Source organism: Crocodylus porosus, unplaced genomic scaffold (assembly GCF_001723895.1).
Source record: "Crocodylus porosus isolate Cpor-Errol unplaced genomic scaffold, CroPor_comp1, whole genome shotgun sequence".
Lineage (NCBI taxonomy): Eukaryota > Metazoa > Chordata > Crocodylia > Crocodylidae > Crocodylus > Crocodylus porosus.
This window is the reverse complement of record NW_017728949.1, coordinates 82,626,060-82,649,302: the sequence shown is the minus strand read 5'-3', so window position 1 is coordinate 82,649,302 and position 23,243 is coordinate 82,626,060. Positions and strand designations below refer to the sequence as shown.

The 23,243-nt window shown below is 42.3% G+C and overlaps 1 protein-coding gene across 1 annotated transcript in view; it reads right to left on the bottom strand.

Annotated features, from left to right (window-relative positions):
- The window catches only part of GALNT5 (polypeptide N-acetylgalactosaminyltransferase 5), a 41,130-nt gene extending 28,248 nt beyond the window's left edge, over positions 1-12,882 (bottom strand). Inside the window, exons 1-3 of the mRNA XM_019554401.1 lie at positions 10,850-12,882; positions 4,232-4,398; positions 1,251-1,370 (exon numbers count right to left, since the gene is read on the bottom strand). Coding sequence (XP_019409946.1) covers positions 1,251-1,370; positions 4,232-4,398; positions 10,850-12,351 — 1,789 coding nt within the window. The 5' untranslated portion in view covers positions 12,352-12,882. The remainder of the gene's footprint in view (positions 1-1,250; positions 1,371-4,231; positions 4,399-10,849) is intronic.
- Between the last annotated feature and the right edge of the window lie 10,361 nt (positions 12,883-23,243).

The window sequence follows — 23,243 nt, the reverse complement described above, 5'->3', positions numbered from 1 at the left end:
ACCTACACTGAACACCTTCAAGAGCAAATTGGATGCTTATCTTGCTGGGATCCTATGACGCCAGCTGACTTCCTGCCCTTTGGGTAGGGGGCTGGACTCGATGATCTTCTGAGGTCCCTTCTAGCCTAAATGTCTATGAAATCTATGAAATATCAGGCAAAACTGACTGTGCTAGTAGAAAGCCCAACTTCAGTACAATTAGTCTATAGTGATATTTTAATAAGTAAACTATATGGGTTTTTAGCACCAAAAATGAGTTCAGAAAAAGGCAAAACCAGAAATGTTAACATTGTTTTCATCCTGCTGGAAAATACAAGCCCTTCCATAGCGCAAAATAATCAGCCTTTCAGCTGAGGAATGAAACTATTGTGTTTCATCATTTATTATTTATTTTCTGTAGATCAGCATTATAAACCTGTGAGTTAGAACTGAATTAGCAGAAAAAGGGCAAAGTGTCAAATAATAGTGTATGAAAAAGTTGCCATTTTTTTCAAAATATGTTGTTGGCTGAATTGCCTTCAACAGTTTGTAGGCCTGGTCAGCTGAAAAATGACAAAAATATGTTAAATAACATTCAGCTCTAATATTAGGTCAGTGGTCAAGATACATAGCATAGTAATGAGAGGGCATGCCTATATGTGGCCGTACGATACTGCACCATCACTTAGTACTTCCTTTTTACCAGGAGTGACCAGGAATAACGGTCACAAGCTGGCAGAGGGGAGATTTAGGCTAGATATCAGTAGGCGCTACTTCACTGTCAGGGCGGCTAGGATCTGGAACCAACTTCCAAGAGAAGTGGTGCTAGCTCCTACCCTGGAGGCCTTTAAGAGGAGGCTAGATGTACACTTTAATGGGGTCGTTTGACCCCAGTACTCTTTCCTGCCATGGTGGGGGGTCGGACTAGATGATCTGCTCGGGTCCCTTCCGACCCTAGAAACTATGAAACTATAAGTGACGGTGCAGTAACAGCCTGTACTGCATTATACCGACCACGAATGGTTATTTTTAGTTGCTATGTTGCTGTAGCAGCGCACTATAATGAGGGAGGAAACTATATTGAGGGAGTGCATTGCTGCAGTGATGCAGCTGCAGCATCACGGTTTTTGCCCATTGATGCTATGGTGCCGTAGTGCATTGCTACAATGACACAGCATCACATGTAGATATGCCCAGGGAGAAGGTTTTTAAGTATAAGTGTCATATTCAAATAAATCCAAACTGGGAAGTAGGAGTATCTTTCCTCTTACCTTTAGCAATCTCCGCCCCTGCCAGTCTGGCTCTTATTAAGCCATGTCTTTCTTTCAGGTGAAGGATCTTCACTTTTGGGAACTGTGACATATATTTGTCTAAATTGTCCTTGAGATATTCTAAACAGGAGAAAAATTTAGTAAATTCCTTCAAAAACTTAACTTCTCTGTTTTGATGCCAGTGACAAATCAGTGGAAAACATTTCCTCTGAGTTTTAAACCATTTCCAAAACACACTATATTTTTTTCCTTTGGAGATAGTGCTGCTAGAGAACATATACATTCAGTGATATTCAAGAGAACTATCTGCTCCTCCCTTCAAACCACATGGAGGAAGTCCTTTATTTAGCTTTCATATGTTTGAGCAGTGTAGAGGATTGTAGTATAGCCAGCTGGAAGGAAGAAGACAAAATCATATCTACTCTGGGTGGAATCTTCAACTATACTAAGCATTAATTGGCCTCTACTCCTATGTAGGCTGAAGATAATAGCTTCCATTTATATTTTTGACAGAAGACCAGTTTTAAATCCCACCCTGTATGATTTAACGATTCTGCTAACTGTTGATTTGTCCCATGAAAGATAGTACCTAACAGTTGATTTTAAAACTTTTAAAATCAGAATTATAGTCCTTAAACCACTAGAACATTAAAACCTACCCCTCAGATTGCATTTGTGTTTTTTTTGCTTTGTTCTGCAAATGCTGCATTGAATTGCAAGAGCTAATGTGAAGAGCTACATTTAAATAATCCATCTGGTCTCAAACTGCGTGAGGATGCATCAATGCACATCACTGGTTCTTATATGGCATTTTATATTTTGTTTTCATTTGTTGCTGAAGTGGTTTTACTGTAGAAAATCTTTAGACAGAATAAAACGTAAGGCAGCTGTATGAGTGAGAGGCAATCCCAAGCATGTTTGGGTTGAGTATATTGAGAGAGCACCTTGCCTGAGTAACGTAAGAGTGAGATCTGAAAGGGGATTTCAATTAGAGTTTTCATTCTGGGTTTTTGGCACCTTCCTTTAAAGCATCTGGTACTGGGCCCTTTTGGAGATGAGATATTGAAATAGATGCATTGCTGACCTGATTCAATGTAGAAACTCCTTGTTATAATAGTTTGTCTTAGGGGAAAAAAATCCCTCAGTGTTTTAGCCCCTCAATTTGATATGTCTTTTTAGTCTATTAAGAGGAAATAATATTTTATATTCCAAGATCTTGGCCCTGATTCCAAGAAAACCAATATTTTCATTCAGCCACTGAGGTTAACACACATAAAGGGAAGTGATGTGAGAACATACTGAAGAGCAAAATTGAAAGTAAATTTTGGTGGGAAATTTGCTCAAAAATCTATTTATTATCATAAAAAATGAACATATATATAACAACTGTTTATACTAAGTTGAGCTTGTTTCCCCTCACTATTTTCATGTAATCACTCTTCTTAATCTGTAATCTATTCTGGGACAAAGACCCTGCCTTGGTATATCATTTAAAAATCCCTAGTATATGTGGCCCTGATGTTGATATGACACAGTACCCCCTGTGACAAGTCAGCAATTTAAGAATTATAACTTCCTTAAAAAATTCAGGACTGAACTCTGGTGAAAGCCAAAGTACTAAGTAGGTTCTTTGTATTATCTACAATTGGGATGACTGTGCCCATAACTGGTTACTCCTGTAAATGGACATTTAAGGCATGTCCAGACATGCACAGATGTTTGGTTCCCCAGGGACAAAGTGCGGCAGTGCACCTTGCGCTACCGCCTCTTATCCCTGGGGAATGCCCATGCCATGCACACTTTGGCACATAGCAAGTTGTCGTGGGTGGGGTAGGGGAGGCTTGGCCAGCACTGTGCTGGCCCCAGCAGCCTTACCGAGGGTCTTGGGGGCCTCCTGGATTGCTGCAGGCATGGCGATCCTGCTGGGTGGAGCCTGGCCAGCAGCCACAGCACAGCTCTGAGTGGCCCAGCTCTGCTTTTTAGCAGTGCATACTGTCTTAGCATGCACTGCTTCAGGTTTTTTTCCTGTGTGGTTTTTTGACCCCTAGATATCCAAGGATCAAAAAAAACTGGAAAAACAAAACAGAGCATCGCATGCTTGGGCAGCACGCCCTTACAGCGTGAAGAACTCTGGACTCTGCGGTATGTGGTGCTGCAAACGTATTTGCAGTAACACATACCACACAATTGTGCTTATCTGGATGCACCCTTAGCACGCATCCAGACGAGCACACAAGTGTGGCTTGTGGTGCCTTAAGCCTGTCTGAGGTGCTGTAAACCACAAGTGGTGAACCTGCAACTGTGCTGCCAGAAATAGAGCCTGGCCATCCAAAGCCAGGCTCTGGCTGCCAGCCAGGGTCTGTGCAGCCAGATCAGTGCTGCTGCTGCCTAAGGAGACCCACAGCACCCCAGGCACTGGCCCCAGTCTCCCCTACCTCACCTGGAGCAATTTGGTAGGTGCCAGAGAGCACATTCAGGGGCATGCCCTGGGGGACAAAACAGCAGCACAAATGCATGCTGTTGCTTTTTGTGCCCCTGGAAACTCACGCCTCTGCACATAGGGACACACCCTTAGATGCTTCAATTTATTTCTGCCTGTATTTGTTGCCAGTATCTGATTCTATGTCTGAACATGACAATTGCACCCCCCCCCCCAGCTTCATATGAAAACTACACATGAAAGGATAAAGATGTCTTTTAGACCTATCCCCAAGCTAGGACTTTAGACTCCCTGAAGATGTGGAAATTTTCTATCTTTGGAATAGTTTGGCCTCATTCTACTGGCTTTGTCTTCCCTTAGCAAATCTCACACTCTGAAGATATAATAGCACTGACTGGAATGGTTTTGTGTTTAACACATACTAACGAGATGAAATTAAAGAAGGAAATTACTCGCATTTCTAATTGAAGCATCAAGGAGTAAACTGCATTTTAGCCCTGGGCCATATTAATTTCCTGAAGATAAAGGAAGCTTTGCTTACCTTTAGTGCTGAAGTCATCCACTAGAATAACCTCTTCAATTAGGTGTAGAGGAGATCGATTGAGAACACTATGAACTGAGCGTAGAAGAGTGGACCACACTTCATCCACAAAGCACATGATAACTGTGGTGGTTGGGAGGTCATTGTGGACCAATTGTCTTGAACACCTGCAATGTCAGCAACACAAATGCATAATGCACAACAGATGTTCTTAAATGTATAGGAGGCCAGAAAATGTGTATTTCTATAACTCAGTAAAACTTGGAAAGGCTCCTGGTTTAGCGGTTAGCTTGGGAATTTATAAAGAGGGAGGAAAAAAGTATTCTGAATCATAAACCTGTAATTCCAATAATGAAATATCAGTGATAAATGGAAAAGAGTTCAGATAGACAAAATGATGATTTTTTATAATACATAATTGATGCTTGTTGTGGGCAGCTTCATCAGAGAGGTCCAGGGTATTGTCTCTATTTCTCTTTTCTTCTCCCTCAAGCAGGCTCCTACTTTTTATCTACCCACCCTTCTAGCACACCTCAGATAGGCTAGGTTTGCTGCTTAGTAGGTAGAATAGTCCTTGATCCTGATCCTGTAAAACAATTAGAGCACCATGTGATCCTGTTCCTTGCTAAGTTGTGTTAAGTTTTTCGTGTGAACAAAGTTTCACATGTGGAGATCTCAGGGTATTCAGTGCTCATCATGTCAGGTTACTACTCACTGCTTTGATAGCTTTTACAGGTCATGCTCCCATGTTTTTGGCATGCCTGTAGCTTATAGCTGAAACAACATTCTGTCTGGCATGTCTCCATCTCTTTCTTGGTGTCACTTCCTCAGAGCAGAGTCCTTAGTTACTCATAAAGAAATCCAATTATGCCACCTACACTGCTACCATGACATGGGTTTGAGAAAGTGCTGCTTTGTCAGAATTAGCAGGGTGGCTAGGGTAACCTTGCAAAGTCCAGGCACACAAGCTACTTCTCCAGATAATCAACTTCTTAAAGGGTTCTAACATTTGCACTATGCTGTAGTGAATTGGAAGGAATGAAAAGCCATAAGAAATGCTGAGCATTCACAGAGCAGCAGAACTCCTTGAGAATCCACACTGCATGAAAATCAGGTATATAGGAGGGAAAAGAAATCTAATCGTACCTTTTAAAATACAGGGAAATAATCACTTCCAAAAGGGACTAAACATTGAACATGCACATACAGAAGAAAGCCTGCCCCATCTAAATTTTGTGCCTCAAATGGCCAGAAGTGGATTCATTTTGGGAAGGGGGGAAGAAATCCAACATACTTAATTTCAATGCTATGACTGTACTCTTTATACAAAAAGTACAAAAGTACAAAAGTTGTCTTTGAGGTCTTATTTCCCAAACAACCCCAAAAGAAAAACCCTAAAACATTGTTGTTCTTTGTCAGGAGACCTAGGCCTCTGCACTTGAACTTTTCCCCATCCCATGCTGTGAATTGTGAGTGTTCATCAAGAGTCTGCCATCCAGGCAGTTTGAAGGTAGCTTACTTGCTTAACAAACAGGGAAAGATAAAAATCAGTAGATTTGAAGGAACGATAAAATTTCTCCCATTTCTATAAAATTGTCATTATATTCCATGACAGTCAAGATGTGATGGCAAGGTCAGGTCTGTGTCTTCAGTGTTTGAAGAAAAGGTCGATGAGCAGCTTTTCTTATATTCTATTTGCAATTCAACAACTGCTTTGATGTGCGCCTTAAGGGGGCCTTCACTCCCCAAGCCCTAGTATCTTCAAGTGGATCTCAAGGAGTATAGAACATCTTACTGAAGAACTCGTCTTCCCAGAATTACATTATTTTATCCTAGAAAACCTAAGAGTTAATGGAACTTGCTTTCTCTCTCTGCTGTTTGAAAGAAATAACTTGATACATTTTTACTTTCTTTGTACTTTTAGAGTAGACCTCTTACAAGCATAACCCTCTTACCTGCAAATTCTGAAAACTACAAGAATACAGCTTTTCATGGTGAATGGAAAATAAAAAGTCTCAGTTACTTTTTTAAATATACTTTACCTTAAAAAACAAGCTGGTAATAGGGAAATATGTGCAGGAGGTGCATGTAAAATTCTATATTTGTCTTATGTTTGGAAATATGAACTATCAAGTTCAGTATGCACTGGCTCTGATATGCTCTGTATGGAACTACTGCACATCTAAGGAAGCTGAGTATGGACCCCAAAATGCTGATCAGAATTTCATAGCCAACTGTTAAGTGCAAAGTGTTGACTTCTTTTCTAGCATTTAGCATCAAAAATTAACTCCAGAATGGGCTTCTGTAAGCATTCCTCTAAGTGCGTCTTTCAAGTATATCTTTTATAGCATGCAAATAATTTCATAATTGACTCATAATTAATTCAGCTCAAAACACCAATCATCACTGGATCAGACAGAAATAAATGTTGATATCTGATATGGTTTAGTTGTAAACCATAAATGTACTGGCCCTTAGCAATGGCATGATAGCTACATATCATTGACTTTTCCCTTGACTTTGCCCTTATATGCCCTTGACTTTGATAGCTACAGTTACATTCAGCTAATTTCATAGATTTCATAGACATTAGGGCTGGAAGGGACCTCAGAAGATCGAGTCTAGCCCCTGCCCCAGAGGCAGAAAGTCAGCTGGGGTAACAGGATCCCAGAAAGATAAATGTTCCAGGCCTTGGGGACTCAGACTGTAAAGAAGTTTTTCCTTATGTCCAGCCTGAAATGGTCTTGGAGAAGTTTGTGACCATTTGACCTTGTCATCCTGTGGGGCACTCTGGTGAACAGGCATTCCCCCAGATCCTGATGCACACCCCTTATATACTTATAGGCAGCCACCAGGTCCACTCGAAGCCTACGCTTTTCCAGGCTGAAGAGTCTCGTAGCTCTTAACCTGTCATCATAAAGCCTGTTTTCCTGCCCTCTGATCAAATGTGGGTAGGAAATGTTGAATGCTTCTGAAAATCCCACCCTTAAATTCTGTCTTTAATAAAATTAGTCCCATAGCTTCATACTCTGCATTCTGATGGAGTTGACTTTGACTACTTCCAATTCCTAAATGAGAGGAAAATTTTTTGAAGTGTCTGAGTGAGTTTGCGATTAAGCCACAAGACTAGTCAATAGGGCTTAAGCTCTTAACTCCCTTTAAAAGCCTTTGAAAATGTTTCCTTGGATCTCCTGATTTATGAGTTTGGGAGTAGCGTATATACTCCGACACACTAGTGAGGCAGTGAAGTACAGCTGGTGGCCTAACATGTTTCCTCTGCTGTTAGGAAGATGGTGTCTAAGACCCATGAGTTTGCTGCCATGTTTCCCTAGTCACCAAGTTAGCGTGGTACATATAACAAGTACTGCCCTTCTGCTAAGAGACATTGTTTTAGATTGCACATTACCAGGATTAACCTAAATTATTCCAAATAAACAGATGTGCTCAAGGGAGCAACACTGGTAATTGGGAGGGGCTATAGGATCATAAGTTCAGAGAAAATGGACACCAATCATACATTGCCAGTGTTGTAGTAACATCTCAGAGCAGCAGTGGTATCAATGGTTCATTATTTGATGCTTTGCAAAAGGACTTTATCCCATATCATACTTGCAAACCAAGTGGTTAGTCCACTGCAAGTAATCTAGATTTCCCCTAACTTGCTTTTTTGGCATTCTTCCCATCCCTGCGCTGGTTCCACAGTGTTATGGACTATTAATTAAACATTTCTGTCCTTGCCTAGTGGGATTTTGTCCCAGTTTTTGTTTGTATTGTACAAAGAGAAAGACAAATGTGAAACAGATACAAACAGTTTGCCTGATTTGGGGTACAGTGTCCTAGCTCAGTATTGCAACACAGAGCAAAACAGGGTCTGGGTTGTAAACTAGAAGAGACTGGGAGACTGCTGAGGAGAAAAAAATGGAAATTTTATCATATAAATTTTCCAAGAGATTCAGTGAAATACAAACAGTTTGCCAAGAGACACTGTACAAAGCATATGGATTGCCCTTTGCTGATGTGGATTAAAAAAAAAACTTCCAAGACATAATGATATATTTTGGAGTCAGCAATTGGCCTATCCCAGTTGCTATGCACTACTGTGATTGGCTATATCTTTTTTCACCTGCCTTGCTATCATATGTCAGACAGCACTGCCTAGACAGCCTGGCTAAGCCCCAAGATCTGCTGATAGGGAATTGTAACTCTGTGAATTAAACAAAGAGAAAATCTTTGCCCTCTAGAAATGGAAAGGCTGCCAGCATAGGGAAAGTATCCCAGGCAGTTCTGCATGTAGCCGAGTGCGCTTCCTGTCCTGTTATCTTTGCAGAGTGTACTCTAAACTGCAACATCATGTGGGCAGTTTGCCTAGCTGCCATGTCACCTGCAACACTTCCATATTTGGATTGGGTGTCTCTTTGCTAACAGGGCATATGCCCACTTTCTGATCTTAACAAGATCTGTGATTCATCATGTTGCATGGCTGTATAACACTGGTTACATTCACTGATGAGACTGGAAGGTGGACATCCTGATTTTTTTGATCCCTGTATCTTTTATTTCCTATATATGGTTTTATAAATACAGCTTTGTTCCCTGAATGAAGTGCTACCAACATCATTTTTGTCTACATATTAGCCTCCTATCACCTCTAATTTCCCTAGGTTTCTGTGCTACCCTCCGTAGTAAAAAACAGTGCCAAGTTTGCTCTCTCCTGGTCTCACTGCTCCTGTAGTGTGGTAAGGGCTTGGGGAATTCCTCTTGCATCATGCAGTCAATTCCTGCATAAAATATTGCAGACTACACAGAGGAGAGAGGCAGATAATGATGTAAATGACAGCAAAGTTAGTTACCATGTGAAGTAACAGCACATTAAAGTCCAGGGAGTGTATGTGTAATGAAACATAGCTTACATTCCAGGAACCTGGAAGAGAAGGCTGTAGTAGGAAAAGTAGCTGTTAGGAATGGGGTAGAAAGTGTGCAGCAGGATTCATACTTGAGTTGCCACCTTTGAGTCAGACCAGGTATCTATCTAGCCAAAAGTCCTCTTTCTGGCAGCTAGCTGATTCCCTGCTTGGTGCCCCTCTTTGGAACCCTAGTTATTAAACTTTCACCTTCACTCCCATCCCTGGTTTTTATATTTGCTGTCCCAAGCATTTTAGGTATAGACAGAAATTACATTTGTCACATGATCAGCCCCTTAAAAATGCTCTACAGCAATATCTAAACAGAAGTACACAGCTGTAGAGTGCTCCAGTTTCCCAACAAATTAAACCTCATTATCTGTGGGTTTAAATGAAGGTGTTCCAAAGTGGTCTATCCCTGCTGCTCTCTCAGGATGGGAGGGGGAGAAGGCAGGGAAGGCAGTCTGTTCTAGGGTTGGCCAGCAATGCTGGAGTGAGGTGCAGGTGGATTGGAGCTCTCCTGAGGCGAGAAGCTCCAGTCCACCCATCTCCTACATCAGTGTAGCTGGACATTCCTCCCCTGCTTTCTTCCCCTCCCATCCTGAGACAGCACTGGGGATGGGGGGTGGGGGAAAGGGAGGCAGGGCTAGAGGAAGAGGCTGCAGACAGGCAGCCTCTCTCACTGGTTCAGCTCCAAATTGAAGCTTAATCCCCCACTCTCCCGACCCAACATCTGTTGGACTGGGAGGGTCAGTCTAATTCATGGCGCTTTCTGTGAAGCACCATGAGTTAGATCAGGGAGCTGTACTTCTGTTGTGCTTTTGTTGTTATTCATTTAGTGGTCTCTCTCAAATTGAGGGAGGCTTGTAGTTTCCAGGTCAGCCTAGGTTTACCTTCTCTGTATAGCAAATAGACATTTCTGTGATGGTGGCAAGCAGCAAATGCTTTAGAAGAAGAATGTAAGATACAGGCTGTGTTTAGAGTGATCCCAGTCAGAGGTTTGGTAATGGTGAACCTGAGGTTACATCCTTTACTGCTATGTGTAAAAGCCCAGACAGAGGTGGGATCAGGGCTCTACCTTAAATACCACCTTTCTTTTTGAGCCATCGATTTTTTTTCTCATTTAGAGCATAAACATGCCATTTTTAGGGGCATCTAAAATTTCAAGGAGATATTTGGTTTCATGGCCAACTTTTTTTTTTTTTTTTCAAATGACAAAATTCTGGTATTTTTGTGCTGTGCATTTTCATGCATTTGAGATTCCCAAATATCTCCTTCTCAGAGCCATCCTGGAATATAACTTTGAAATTGAGCTCTTTGCTGTGACAGCATTCATGTGCGAATCAAACATCCAAATGTCAAAGGACCTGATATTGTAACGATTAACTTTTAAATGTGGGTATGCCAGATAAACTGGGTCACAATTTCCAAAGTGCCCAAGCAATTTAGGATCCTAAATTCCATTTTCAAAAGTAATGCTTCCCCAGGCACTCAAGCCTCTATTGTGAATAATACTGAGGTTTCTAAATTTCAGGTGCTTCTGAAAATTTGATCCAATTGTATACTAATAAACTCTCAGTAGCTGCAGTCTGAGGAAACACTTGATAACCTGAAGTTAACCCTTCACATGCAGATTAAAAGCATTCCAGAAAGCAGGCAGGGATCAAATACAATTCGCATTTGCTTGGGATCATATGTAGTGGGAAATGAATCTTACCCAGCAGGCCTTGTGTCATCAATGGCTCGGTCTATTGGGATTAAATCACTGAGGTAGACATTGAAGTTTCCTTCTTTCCATCTGCTTTTTGCCTCTTCTTGCTTCTCATCAGGGACTACAGCAGCATGGCCAAACTGGCCAGGGGCTTTGGGATCTCTTGGGGAAAGTGTCACATCAACGGTTAAAACTTTGTGCATCCCAGTATTTCTTCTCAATTGAGCTGTACTGTTTCTTCCATCTGTTTTCTTTTTTGGGTCCTTATCAGTTAAATTGACTTTGCGGACTTTTGCTAGTTGTAGATCTTCAGTCAAAATTGCTTTCTTAGTTAGATTCTTAAGAACTGATGCTTTGTTTACAATATTCACCTTAAGGTTGTCCTCACTTTTGTTGCTAACAAGTTGCTGTTTTATACTCTTTTCTGGTCTCTTTGGCAAGTATTTTTTTGAGTTGGGTATGAGGTCCTGGGACACTGGGCTGCTCATTTTGATACCATCTTTATTAATAATGACAAACTGATGTTCAGAGGAAGTTGGTTTCTTTTCATGATCAACTTTTGATTCATCTTCTTTTGGCAGGTTTCCCAGTTCTGTTGCATTTATAGACAATCCCTTTTTCTCTGCTCTGGTAGCAGCAGCCAGTTTGCTGACAGGTAGGTATGAAGCATTTAGTGCTTTCAGCTCTGTCCTTTTTGGGTTTGCAGGGATGTTTTGCCTAGGAGCTGGCAAGTCTGGTAGTGGGAATTTGTTTTGCGGTTCCTTCAGGTTTCTCCCAGCAGGCAATTCCTTTTCTAATCCAGCCAAAGAGGCTTTATCTGTAAGCTGAATTTTTAATTTGCCTTCCTTTCTCTTTGATGCCTTTGTTACAGGATCATACATTTTTTGTGCAACTTTGTTGTTTACAGAAACTGCTCTGTGTGTTAATTTGACAACTGATCTCCTTGTTGCTGTTACTAACGGGATCTGTTGAATCCCTTTGGGAACTGATTGCTTTGTTTTCAGCAGATCTGTGGAGTTTGCAGCCTTTTCATGCTTTTCTCTCCCTGCCTTTTCCATGGGAACAGAGGGATGGGGGCTCAGCAATTTTACTGGGTTGGTCCCAAGTGCAGTCATTTTCTCATAGGCTGCTTTAGAGGCTGCATTTATCTTTTCTGTTGCTTTTGGTGTCTTCTTTTCATTCATGTATTTGTCTATTTTGTTTACAGCCTTCACCATTTTCTCTTCTATATTTCTAAATTCCTCATTGCTGAGCCTCCCCCGTTCCCAGCCCTTTGGGGGCAGTTTTGGTTCCTTTCTGGTGCTCTCGGGGATCTTCTCTGGGCTGCGCCAAACTCTGAACTTTTCCCGTTCTCTCCTGATCATCTCCTCTTTGAGAACCTTGGTGTTAATCTCACTGAATGAAAGCCTGAGAGCTGCCATGTCAAAGATCAGCCAGATGACAGAGGCAGCAAATATAAATGCAAGAGCTCTCCCACTCCCTCGGAAAAACTTCCGGATTTTATTCATCTTTAAGTTTATCTGTCTTCTCTCTGGCACTTGCCCCCTGAGCCTCTTACCTTAAGGAGCCAAGGAGTTATACCGCCTCCACTCCCTGGAACACGTCTGATTAGTGATTCAGGGAAAACTTCAGATCCTGCTGCCTGTCAGTCTTTGCCTGCGTGGCATTTTACAACAGGGCATGTGCGTCTCCTCGGCTTTTCATGATTAATCCAGCTGCATTTCATTTTCATATCCTCAGTAAACACAGGCATTAAGTCACTGAGGAAGCAACAAATATAAGCTCCACATTATACTTCCTTGGTCTGTCTCATTTAACTCTTGTACACGTTACCCTAAGATGAGGAAAAGGTTGCAGATCAGATGTTTTTCTTCTCTCCACCCAGCTCTCAGTCCTCAGGCTGTAACTCAACACCTCCTCACATAAGGAAACTATTTCAATCCACAACCCACTAAACTTTCTGTGTAGCTTTTACCTTTTCAGTCCTCCTGTCTGTTAACCATTTATACAAAATCCTATCCAGAGTCAATGCCTTAGTTTCCATTTTGGGACCAAACTTTCTTAGTGTTGAAAGTTAACCCTTCATTTACTATACAGTGATTTTTTTAAGTATCAACATGTGTTCCATACAAATGAATAAAAAGAAATGACCAAATTCATCTCCAGTGCAACTGCATTTGTACCAAGGGATGGATATGATCCATAACTAGGTAAAGTAGAAACATTTCATTGTGGGTCTATAGTGTGTCTCAATTAGAAATGGATAAGTAGAAGTGTAACTGCCCCCAAATTTAACAGGTACTTTTATTATTATTATTTTTGCTATGTTTTACATAAGAGATGCATTTGATGTTTACAGATAATATTACTTAAAATATGAATGCTACCTATTTGAACCTGGGGCAGAGCTAGCTGCCAGGTAAATAGAGCTGCTCAAGGAAGTCAAGGGCAAACAACAAACCTGCACTTCAAACACAATGAACCAAACTTTCTTTTCAAAAAGGTGTATCCAAGGGAAACAAAGACAACTTCCATGCATGTCATGACACTGAAAAAACAGAGCTGCCTTCTCTTAGCTTTTTCTTCATGGACCTCTGCACAATCACAGAGGATGAGTCATGCTCCCCATTAACTTTAGTCTTGCTTAGGATCCTTGGGTTTCAGAACTTGGTCACAAGGTTATGGGGTTTTGTGCCTGAGGAGAAAGCAGTCATTTTAAAGGACAGGACTAGAATTCAAAACGACCTTGATAAACTGGGAAAATGTTCTCATTCATCTTATTTCAGATCAAGTGCAAAGTATAACACTTAAGATGGAACAACCAAACATAAATACAAAATGAGGAAGGCCTGGCTACGATGTAGTACTGCATCTGCTAGGATGCATAAAAGATCCTGGAAGTTTTAATGGATCACAAACTTGAATATAAATCAATATAATGGCAAAATATGCTAATTGTATACTGGGCTCTATTAATGGAACTGGTATGCAAGCCACAGGAACTGATTCTTCCACCTGTTTTGACACTGATAAGGTATTATCAAAAATTAGTGTGTCCAGTTCTCGGCACTGCATCTCACTTCAAGAAAGACATGGAAAAATTGGAAGAGTCCAGAGGAGAGCAACATAAATGATTTAAAATTCTAAAAAGCACGACATACGGAAAGTCTAAAATACCTGTGGTTATTTCATCTTGGTGATAACAGTTTGATAACAGTTTTTATAACAAAAAGGGCTGTTATAAAGTGGGTAACAATAAGTTGGTCTTTGTGTCTACAGGAATGGGACAAAAAGGACAAGTAATAGGTTTAAAAGTTAACATAGAATATTTGTGATATCTATTAAGAATTTATCATTTCTGGGGTTGGGGTGAATCACTGGACTAGAGAACCTACAGAGACTGGAATCACTATTACCGGACGTTTTTAAGAGCATGTTAGACAAATATTTGCTTGCCATAGATTAGATAGGGAGGATCCTGTATCGAGGAAGCTGGTAGCCTCAATAACTTCCGGTAATCCCTTTCAGCTCTTTTTTTCCCTTTGGTTCTATGTCATTTTCTCTATGTTGCTTCTAACAATGGCATTATTTAGCATTGTCGTGCTGGGATTGCTGTATTCCTTCTGTCCAGGCATATGTGGAGAAAGAAGAAGAATCAGTGCTGTACTTAAAGTCAGCAATTCTGAACCATTTAAAAGACTGGTAAATTTCTTGCCAGTTTCCCAGGGAAACATGATGTGTATAGACACCACTTTTTATGTCTACCTTGCAGTAAATCCCATCATACCCCATGAAACACCTGCCCTATGGGCTAAGTACAGACAGTCAAAAAGTCAGAGGCTGAATCGATTCAATCTTCACAGGTTAGTTGAAGTTGCATAAACTGAACAGGTAAACTGAACTGGTAAAGCATGTTAACAGACATTCACTTTTGATTCCAGAAATGCAGTCACATGCCTGCAGTGGCCCAGGTCAGATGCTGGTAGATGTAAAGCATGCTCCCCTGCTCGGCTCTAGCAGACCACTTGGCCCAAGGCTAGCCTGCCTACCGGGGGAGGGGAGAGGTGGCTTGCTGGGGAGGTGCAAAGCATCCTGGGATGCTGGGGGACTGTGGGTTATCTTGAATCTGGAGGGGATCTGGGATAGAATTTTAATAAATTGATTTAACATAAATCAGTTAAGTCTGATACTACATCCATCCAGGTTTATCTTTAAACTGGTCTTGGCCATTTTAAAAGCAGTTTATGTGCACTGAACTTCTACCTCTGATCTGCTGCACTGCAATTACTGTGCTTCAATTGCATTTAAATCAGATACACTGAAGATGTACGAGATGTACACTGACTAACCAAAACTTGCTTACTCAGGCTTTTGGTGACTGGGTGGAATATTGACCTTGAGCTGTGGAACAATGCAACTACTTTCTATTCCCTTCTATAGTGTCTATATAGCTGTGCAGAAATCTTATGATAATATGTCAGCCAAAGAAGAAAAGCTACAAATTGCCCTTCAATGCAATACTGCACCTTGAAACAGGACTAATACATTACTCTGCCTGTCAACCCTTCCCCTCTCCCCACTTAAAAACTCAACCTGGATTTTCTTTACTCTGTAAGTAAAGAGAACTTGAACAGTCTGCAATAATATCAGATGTGTACCGTAGACATCATCTCTTCTATGAAATGAGTTTATATGATTCATGTGGACATCAGTTGTGAAAGTGTTTTACAACTCATGATATAACTATTAAAGTGAAAAGGTAAAAACTTTTAATTTGCCAGTATTTTGTAGATTATTCAAATACTGGTATTAATAAGTAATATATAGGCAATACATTTTTGGAAATCCAGATGAATAGTAATAATAAAGAAGGAAATGAAAAAGAAAGACACTGGCCAAAACAAAAACAAAACAAAACAAAGGTCAAGTAAAATAAAAATGTACGCAGGAAGGAACAGAAACCATTAAGATAAAAACGGGCTGAAATGAATCCTTCTTTGGTTACTAATTCCAAGGTCTACACTGTGTTTATATTTTTCAGAATATGATGTATGTTTTTTTTAAGCTTCTATAGTTTTGATACTCTTCCAAATTTCTTTTTTTAAAGGAAAACTTTTTTTATCTGATATGCAAGGCAGGTCTGGATTTCAGTGGGACAAACTCATGTGAATACAAAATGCACAATCTTAAGCATGCTTCTTGGGATTTTCAGGGTTGTAATTTTAGTTGAGATGGAGTGAAGTCTAAGAATCCATACCAGCAATGAAAGGCAAAAATCCATATAAGATCATTACAAAAAAAATCTTTTGAAACACCAGAATCTCAGTTAGGGTTAAATTTGAAAAATACACAAGCATTTTCAATACAGAAATTCACATATAAAACTAAACCAAAGGTACAGAAATTACACTTTATCGGTATACATGGTCAGAAACCGGTCTATACCCATAACAGAACAGAAGTTCAGCACACAAAGAGTGATTTAAAAATGGTGGAACTCGGTTTAAGATTTGCCCCAGTCCCACCCCTCCCCCGCTCCGCCAAAGAGTGAACGTGTGTTCTGCTTACTACTGATCTAAACTACGCTGCTTACAGAAAACCACATAACTCAGATTCGGCCTCAAGCTTTCTGCGTGTTTGTACCTAGCTTTCATTATCATTGCAACACTATTCATTCATCAGTTTTTTCACACTTGCTTTGTATTTGAAATAAAACTTCTAAAAGCTTTCAGAAGACAGTGGCTATATACATCAGTCATGTGGAAAATCCTCTCTGCTAGTAGAGTGGCCATATCACTACTGTTGTTCTAGTTTCCTTAAGTCCTCTGTTTTCTTAAGCATTTTTTTTTTAATGTTAACTCAATTTGGAGAAATCAGTGTGCTTGCATCCTGTGGTATCAAAAATCCAAAAGGTGTATCATGGAACGGAAGTCAAGAAAGGGATAAACTTCTGTTTCTCTGTACAGACAAAGATTGTTTCAGTTCAAAACTATTAGGGTGGTGTTTTTATTTTTGTTTTGTTCTGGTTTTTTGTTTGTTTGGTTTGTTTTGGAAGCTGCTTCCCTGGGTGCACTCTGTAGAAAGTCATGATTTTCCTCAGAAGGCTAACATATTTGCAATTCCTGTCATGGAAAATGCTGGGTTCCTAACTACAGAAGTTGGGTATCACTGTGTGATGCAGATCTTGCAAAGGTCAGGAGGTGAATTATATTTACGAGGTCACATTTTTGTGGGGTGAGTCATAGCCACGTGATCAGCAGTATTCAAACTGACAAAGGGTGAAACTGGGAGAGGGAGATTGCTCACATGGGCATGTTGTTACTTGGAAGAAAAGCAGAGAGGGAAAACACTGGCAAGAAAAATCACTTTTAAGCAGTGGAATTGGCATCAACAGCTGTAGTGCTGTACAATCCTGTTTATTTGCCTTTCATACAAACTTGGAAATAAAAACAAAAAGGATATTTTCTCCACTGGTGACACTATACATGGAAAATCTAACTAGAAGCAGGGAGGGATCTTGAGCACCAGGAGAAAGAAGAAAATTGGTGAAACAATGTAAGGAAGCTTCAGGGTAATATTGTTCTCTTCGTATTTCTTGTGTGCAACAATTATGAAGGATTTTATTTTCCCAAAAATTTCAGTTCAGCTTCATTATATTTTATTCTGAGAATTGTTAAATGATCCCACTTAGGGTTACCATATTTTCAGTTCCAAAAAGGACATCTGTCGTGTGTGTGTGGGGGGGGAGACTATGACTGGGGGGGGCGGGCAGTGATATGACAGTGCCCTGTCCCTGCCCATTCTGTTGCCCCTTGATCCCTAGCCAACCCCCCCCCCCCGCTCTGCTGCTGCCCCTCACTCCCAAACCACAGTACCCTGCCCCACTGGGCCATATTGGTTCCTCTTACTCCTGACCAGCAGCCCTTTGCTCCCCCAGCCCAACCAGTGCTCCTTCCTTCTTACCAGCAGCCCCCTGCCCTCCCAGCCCTGTTGGAGGGGCTTCAGTTGCCCCCATCCTGACCAGGCCAGAGCGCTGTGTCTCAGAGTGAGTTCAACCCCAGTGTGGGCTAGAGGGAACAGGAGGGGATACTTGTGACACTCTCTGCCCTGGGCTGAGGCTGCCGTGCTGCACCATGCCAGGAGGCCTGGCCACATCCCACCTCTCCCTCCTCTCCTTTTGCCCCTCCCCTCCCCTCCCCTCCCTGCAGCGTTTCCTGGCCACTCCACCCCTGCAAGCACGGGCACCGGGTACTGGCCCTTTTGATGCTGGCCTGGCCATGGCCCTCAAAAGCCCCCCCCGCCCCCTTCCCCTGCTGGAGGGCACCCCTCCTGACCCCCTTCCTGCTGCAACTTCAGCTCCCCAACCCAGACTTACCTGCCTGCAGCTCCCTGCCTACAATTGCTCCTCCTCCTGCTTCCACCAGCAGAGCAAAGCAAAACCCCAGACATTTGTTCAGATTTGCAAAACCTTCCCAGACAGAGATAGGATGACTCAAAAAGAGGACACATCTGGGAAAACTTGGATGTAGGGTAACCCTATCCCACTAAAATTAATGAGCTATGAGTAGGGTGACCACCCATCCCTAACTGGGTGGGCTAGTTCCAAAATGTGAACATCAAGTCCTGGTACCAGGTTGAATGACTCTGGGACAGCATTTGTCTCATATTCCCAGTATCATGTGTAAGCATCTGGGTTTTCTGTTCACCATGGAAAAATGTGGGAAATGGTGGGTTTCCCCTTGCAGGTTGGCAGAATTCCAGCCTGCAAGGGGCTGTTTGGTGCTGGGTGGAGCCAGATGCAGAGGTCTCCAGGTACACACGTGCATGTGGCCAGGGGGGAATAGAAAAGCTAGGGATGGCTCATCCAGGGAGCAGAAGAAGGGAGGAAGAGGGGACTCCCTGCTGCTGTGAACACACCTGGGGAAGTAGGGCATGGGCAGCTCATGCCTTTCTCCCCCCACCCCCCAATTTGTGCACAGGGCGGGGGTGGATGAGGGTTGCCCACTGTGGACCTCAGGGTTTCCCACCCTGCTGCCTTCCCTCCAGGAGCCCTGTGCCAGCCATACCACCATGGCAAGGCATCCCCTGCCCTCCCAGCAGGAGCAGCAGCAGTAGCAACATGGAGTTGTGCCCCCTGCTGCTGCCAGGTGGGTAGGGAGTGCCTCACCATAGCAGTGTGGATGGCATGGGGCTTAGAACTGCGCAAAATTTTGCTGGCTGTTTCATTTTGACACTGTTTTGACTCACTTTGAGCTCAAAACAGTGAAATTGAAATAAAATGAAGGGTTTCAAAACATCCTTGAGATGAAATGAGGGCAGTTGAAATGTTTTGAAGCAGCCAGCCAGGTGGTGGGAGACAGGGGAGAACCAGGGTTGTGGTTGGGACGGGGAAGGGAACTTAGCCCAGCTGAGGAGTGCCAGTTCCCTTCCCCAGCCTGATGGTAGCAATGGGAAAGGGAACGCAGCTGGGTTGAGTTCTCTTCCCCAGTCCAACTGAAATGTTGAAACAGCAAAACCATTTTGATGAAACAGAACAGAACAATGTTTTTGAAATGAAATGAAACACTGTTCCACTGAAACATTGAAACAGATGTTGAAGTGGAATGCTGCAGTTTTGCACAGCCCTAATGGGGCTCCCAGGGGGGAGGACAGCAGGACAGGGAGCTGTAAGCCCATCCCTCTCTCACCCCTCATGGGCTCTGCTTTGCTCTTCTCCAGCCATGCTGCCAGAGGGGGCCAGGAGGGAGGTGGGCATGTGTCCAGACTTTCCATTTTGAAAAGGCCACCCTAGTTATGAGTTGTGAGACCTCAGCACCTCCCTGAATTAAACGCTACAGTCACAGGTAGGATGTCTCTGCAACAGCTAAAACAACTGATGGTGACCTGGAAGTTTCAAGAGAGATGTGTGCTACTAAAACATCAAAACCAAACAGTTTTTGCATATTTCTATGCAAAAAAGGGCTTGTTCCTGTAAAAGAGATCTGCAAGAGCAAATCCCTAAACTTCTGCCCAGTCCTGGTCACAAGGGTGCATGCTAATGAATCTGATTGCAGAATCAGTGCCGCAGAGAATAGCTATGTTTTAATTACTATCTCTATACTGGAGTATTTCTAGTGCTGGTTATCTTCAAATCCTAACACCTTGCCGAAGGTGCTAAGCCTCTCTCAGAACTCTCAGCACTTAATTACCAGTAACTAAGGAGGAAATGCTTACCATTGTAAAATAGAAAGGTCAGTTTGTTTTCTAATAATAAGGCACTTCACCTGCACAATCCAGTCTGCCAGTGAATGAATCATGCACTGTGAATGGTGGGAAAACCTTCTATGTTCTTTTAAAGTTTGCCTTCACATTATGACTTATGACAAAGTCACTACTAGTGTTGGCACCATGGTCAACTGGTCATTCCCACTGTAAACTCTACATCCTGCTTTGGCAAATATAAATGCTACAGGTACTAGAACAGCATGCCTTAATATGACATAGTTGCCTTTGTGGGAACAAACTGATTGATTTAGTCCAGAAGATTACGTCATTATGATAATCTTAAGGGCCAGATACACACCCAAATATTGGAGCTGAGAAATCCATGATTTTTCTATCATTGGGGTCTCAGAAGAGGAGGTGACCTTAGAGCAAGCCCCAGAGAGTGCTTCAAGATGAGTAGGAACTTGTGCTTTCCAGTGGCTCAGAGCCTTCTGAGGTGCCACAAAATACGTATGGCTCATGTTGAAAAGGTTCTCTGTGCTGCATATTTGAAGCACAGAGCCGAAGTTAGATACTGGGGAAATCCTGGTATCTTAAAAAAAAAGGTAGGACAGTGCACGTGGCTGTAGTGTACTCTACCCAAAACTGGAGCCTGACTGGCCAGAGCCACGCTCTGGCTGCCGGCTAGCCTCCACGCACCCAGATTGCTGCTGCTGCAGCTCTGGGAGGCTCCTAGGACACCAGGTGAGGCTGCTGGGGCCAGCCCAGATGCTGGCCTCAGCCTCCCCTACCTCGCCAAATGACACAATTATGTGCTGCTATTTGTCCCCCAGGAAACACACATTCCCACTTGTCTGGATATACCCAGAGTATCTAGATTTGCCATTTTAGTAATATAAGAAAAAACTCAAGTCCTGTGATTCAGTGGTAAAATGCCTGTGAAGGTGAGGGAGAAATGACCTGAACTATAATGTAACTGGTGAAGAGGATTATGTTTTTCAACTGCTGTTGGAGACAGCATATCAGCCTACAGGGATAAAGCTCTGACAAGACACATCCATGGTTCTTCAGATTAAGCAAGATCACCTATTGGCAAAGTTACTGCGCAGTACAGGCATGTGTCTACATGTGCACACATGTACCATTCAGTAACTATGGTGACTAATACTGAGTTGGGCCCACTTAGTTATTGTGCAGTAAGGCACGTGTAGATGCCTTATTGTGCAGTAACACTGTGTGAGTGTTCCAGCATGGGAGTAACTTTACTCCCAAGTCAGAGCACACACAGTGTACATGTGTAGTAATGCCTACATGTGTAGACACCAGTCTAAAAGTTGCTTACTGCCCCTGCTGCCTCCACCTCAGGGGTCCCCTACTCATCCCATACCCTGATGCTCCTGACTGTACCCAGTACTACCTCCTAGACCTGGTCCCACCATCTCCATCATCCCATCCCAGTAAGGACCGCAAAAGAAACACTTCTATCTGCCTACCTGCAACCTGGCAGTGTTACAAGCAGGCAATGAGATAGAACAGCAGCAGCAGCACATGGCTGAGAGAGAAGGGGGCTACCAAGCCCTGAGAGAATGCTCCCTGCAGGGTGCTGTGCTCCTGCTCAGTTTTCTTTTACAGATTTTATGGACAGACATTTTTAGGTTTGTTTTCTATGGACAGCTGGCAATCTGCTCTGTCCACTCCCTGAATTACACCTTTAATTCATACCAGGTGGTTTCAGTGCTTGGCCATTAGTACTTGTTACTAATACAAGGTGCAGAAGACCAACTGGAATATACACAGTGCTAGTGAAAAGATATCTACTGGGCACATCTACACAAGACGTTTACTGTGCAGTTGACTAATTAACTGTGCAGTAAACATTTCAGCATCTACACATGAGCCCTTATTACAAAAGTAATAAACTGCGGCAGAGGTTTTTTTGTGTACAGTAGTGCACATGTAGACACTGAACCAGCTGGCTGAGGAATGAGGGCGGTTCAGTGCAGGGGCTGCCTGAAAGGTAGTCCCACACTGTAGTGTCCGTGTGCCCCAGCTAGGCCCTCTGCAGCAAATTGAATCTGGTTGGAGCAGCTGTGTGCTGTCAGGCTAACCCTCCAGGCCCTCTGCCAGCCAGGGCTGCTGTGACCTGGCTCAAAGTGCTGCAGTCTGGGCATGTGTGAAAACTGCATGCCTGGGAGCTTTCCAGGAGCAATAAACCTATTGCTACATGTTAATGATGCATATAAACACACCCACTGAAAACTAGAATAGGAACAGGGGGGCAAAAGCTTATTATTTGTTGTCTTTGTCCAAGGTAAACAAGACTCTTGTGCAAGGGCTCAACCTATTTCAGGGATTCCAACATTTATGAATTGCGTTAGATTTGGCATATTCTTGTTTGAGAACTGCTTGTAAGCCCAGAAAATATTTTAAAGAAATAGATTTCAGGAACTTAGTTTTCCATTTAATTTTCACAAACTTTATTATGTTTTCTGTTTTAAGTACAGAAGACAAGCTTTTTGCAGCCTGTCATGCTAATCATCTGAAATCTGGCAAATGATCCTTGATGAGCTTCTGAAGACAACATATTTTAAAACTGGGAAATCTTGCAGGAAAGGCAAATGAGAAGAAAAGACAGGGCATGAAGGGAGGTTTTTGAAACAGCATGTTTAAAAAAAAGGCAAAAAAAGCCAAACTTGGTGTAAAGAATAATTTGGGATACATCAAACATTCCAGTTTTTCTGCAGGTACACTTTCATAACTAAACAGATAAATTATTTTCTGTAAGATTTCTGCCTTCATGCTAGTTTATGGGATAGCACTACCAAGAGTTATTTTGGAAGGTCTGAGTCTGTAAGGTGCAGAGTTTAACTCAGACTTTGGTGGGTATCATAGAAAATTAGGGCTGGAAGGGACCTGAGGAAGTCATCTAGTCTAACCCCTTGCTTAAAGGAGGACCATTCCCAACTATATCATCCCAAAAACATTTGATTCTGGTAGTACTTGAACCTACAACCTTTGAATGACTACTTAATTGTGGACATCCAATGTGCTGTGCAGAGTCACTCCAAAACTCAGAATTCTGCAAGAGCTGCTTTTTCAGGCTGAATTTCAGGTGCCTACATACACAGTTGAACTGGCAACTTTTCAGCTAGAAGCTCTGAGCCACAGAATAAGCTGAAAGCACAAAACAATATTG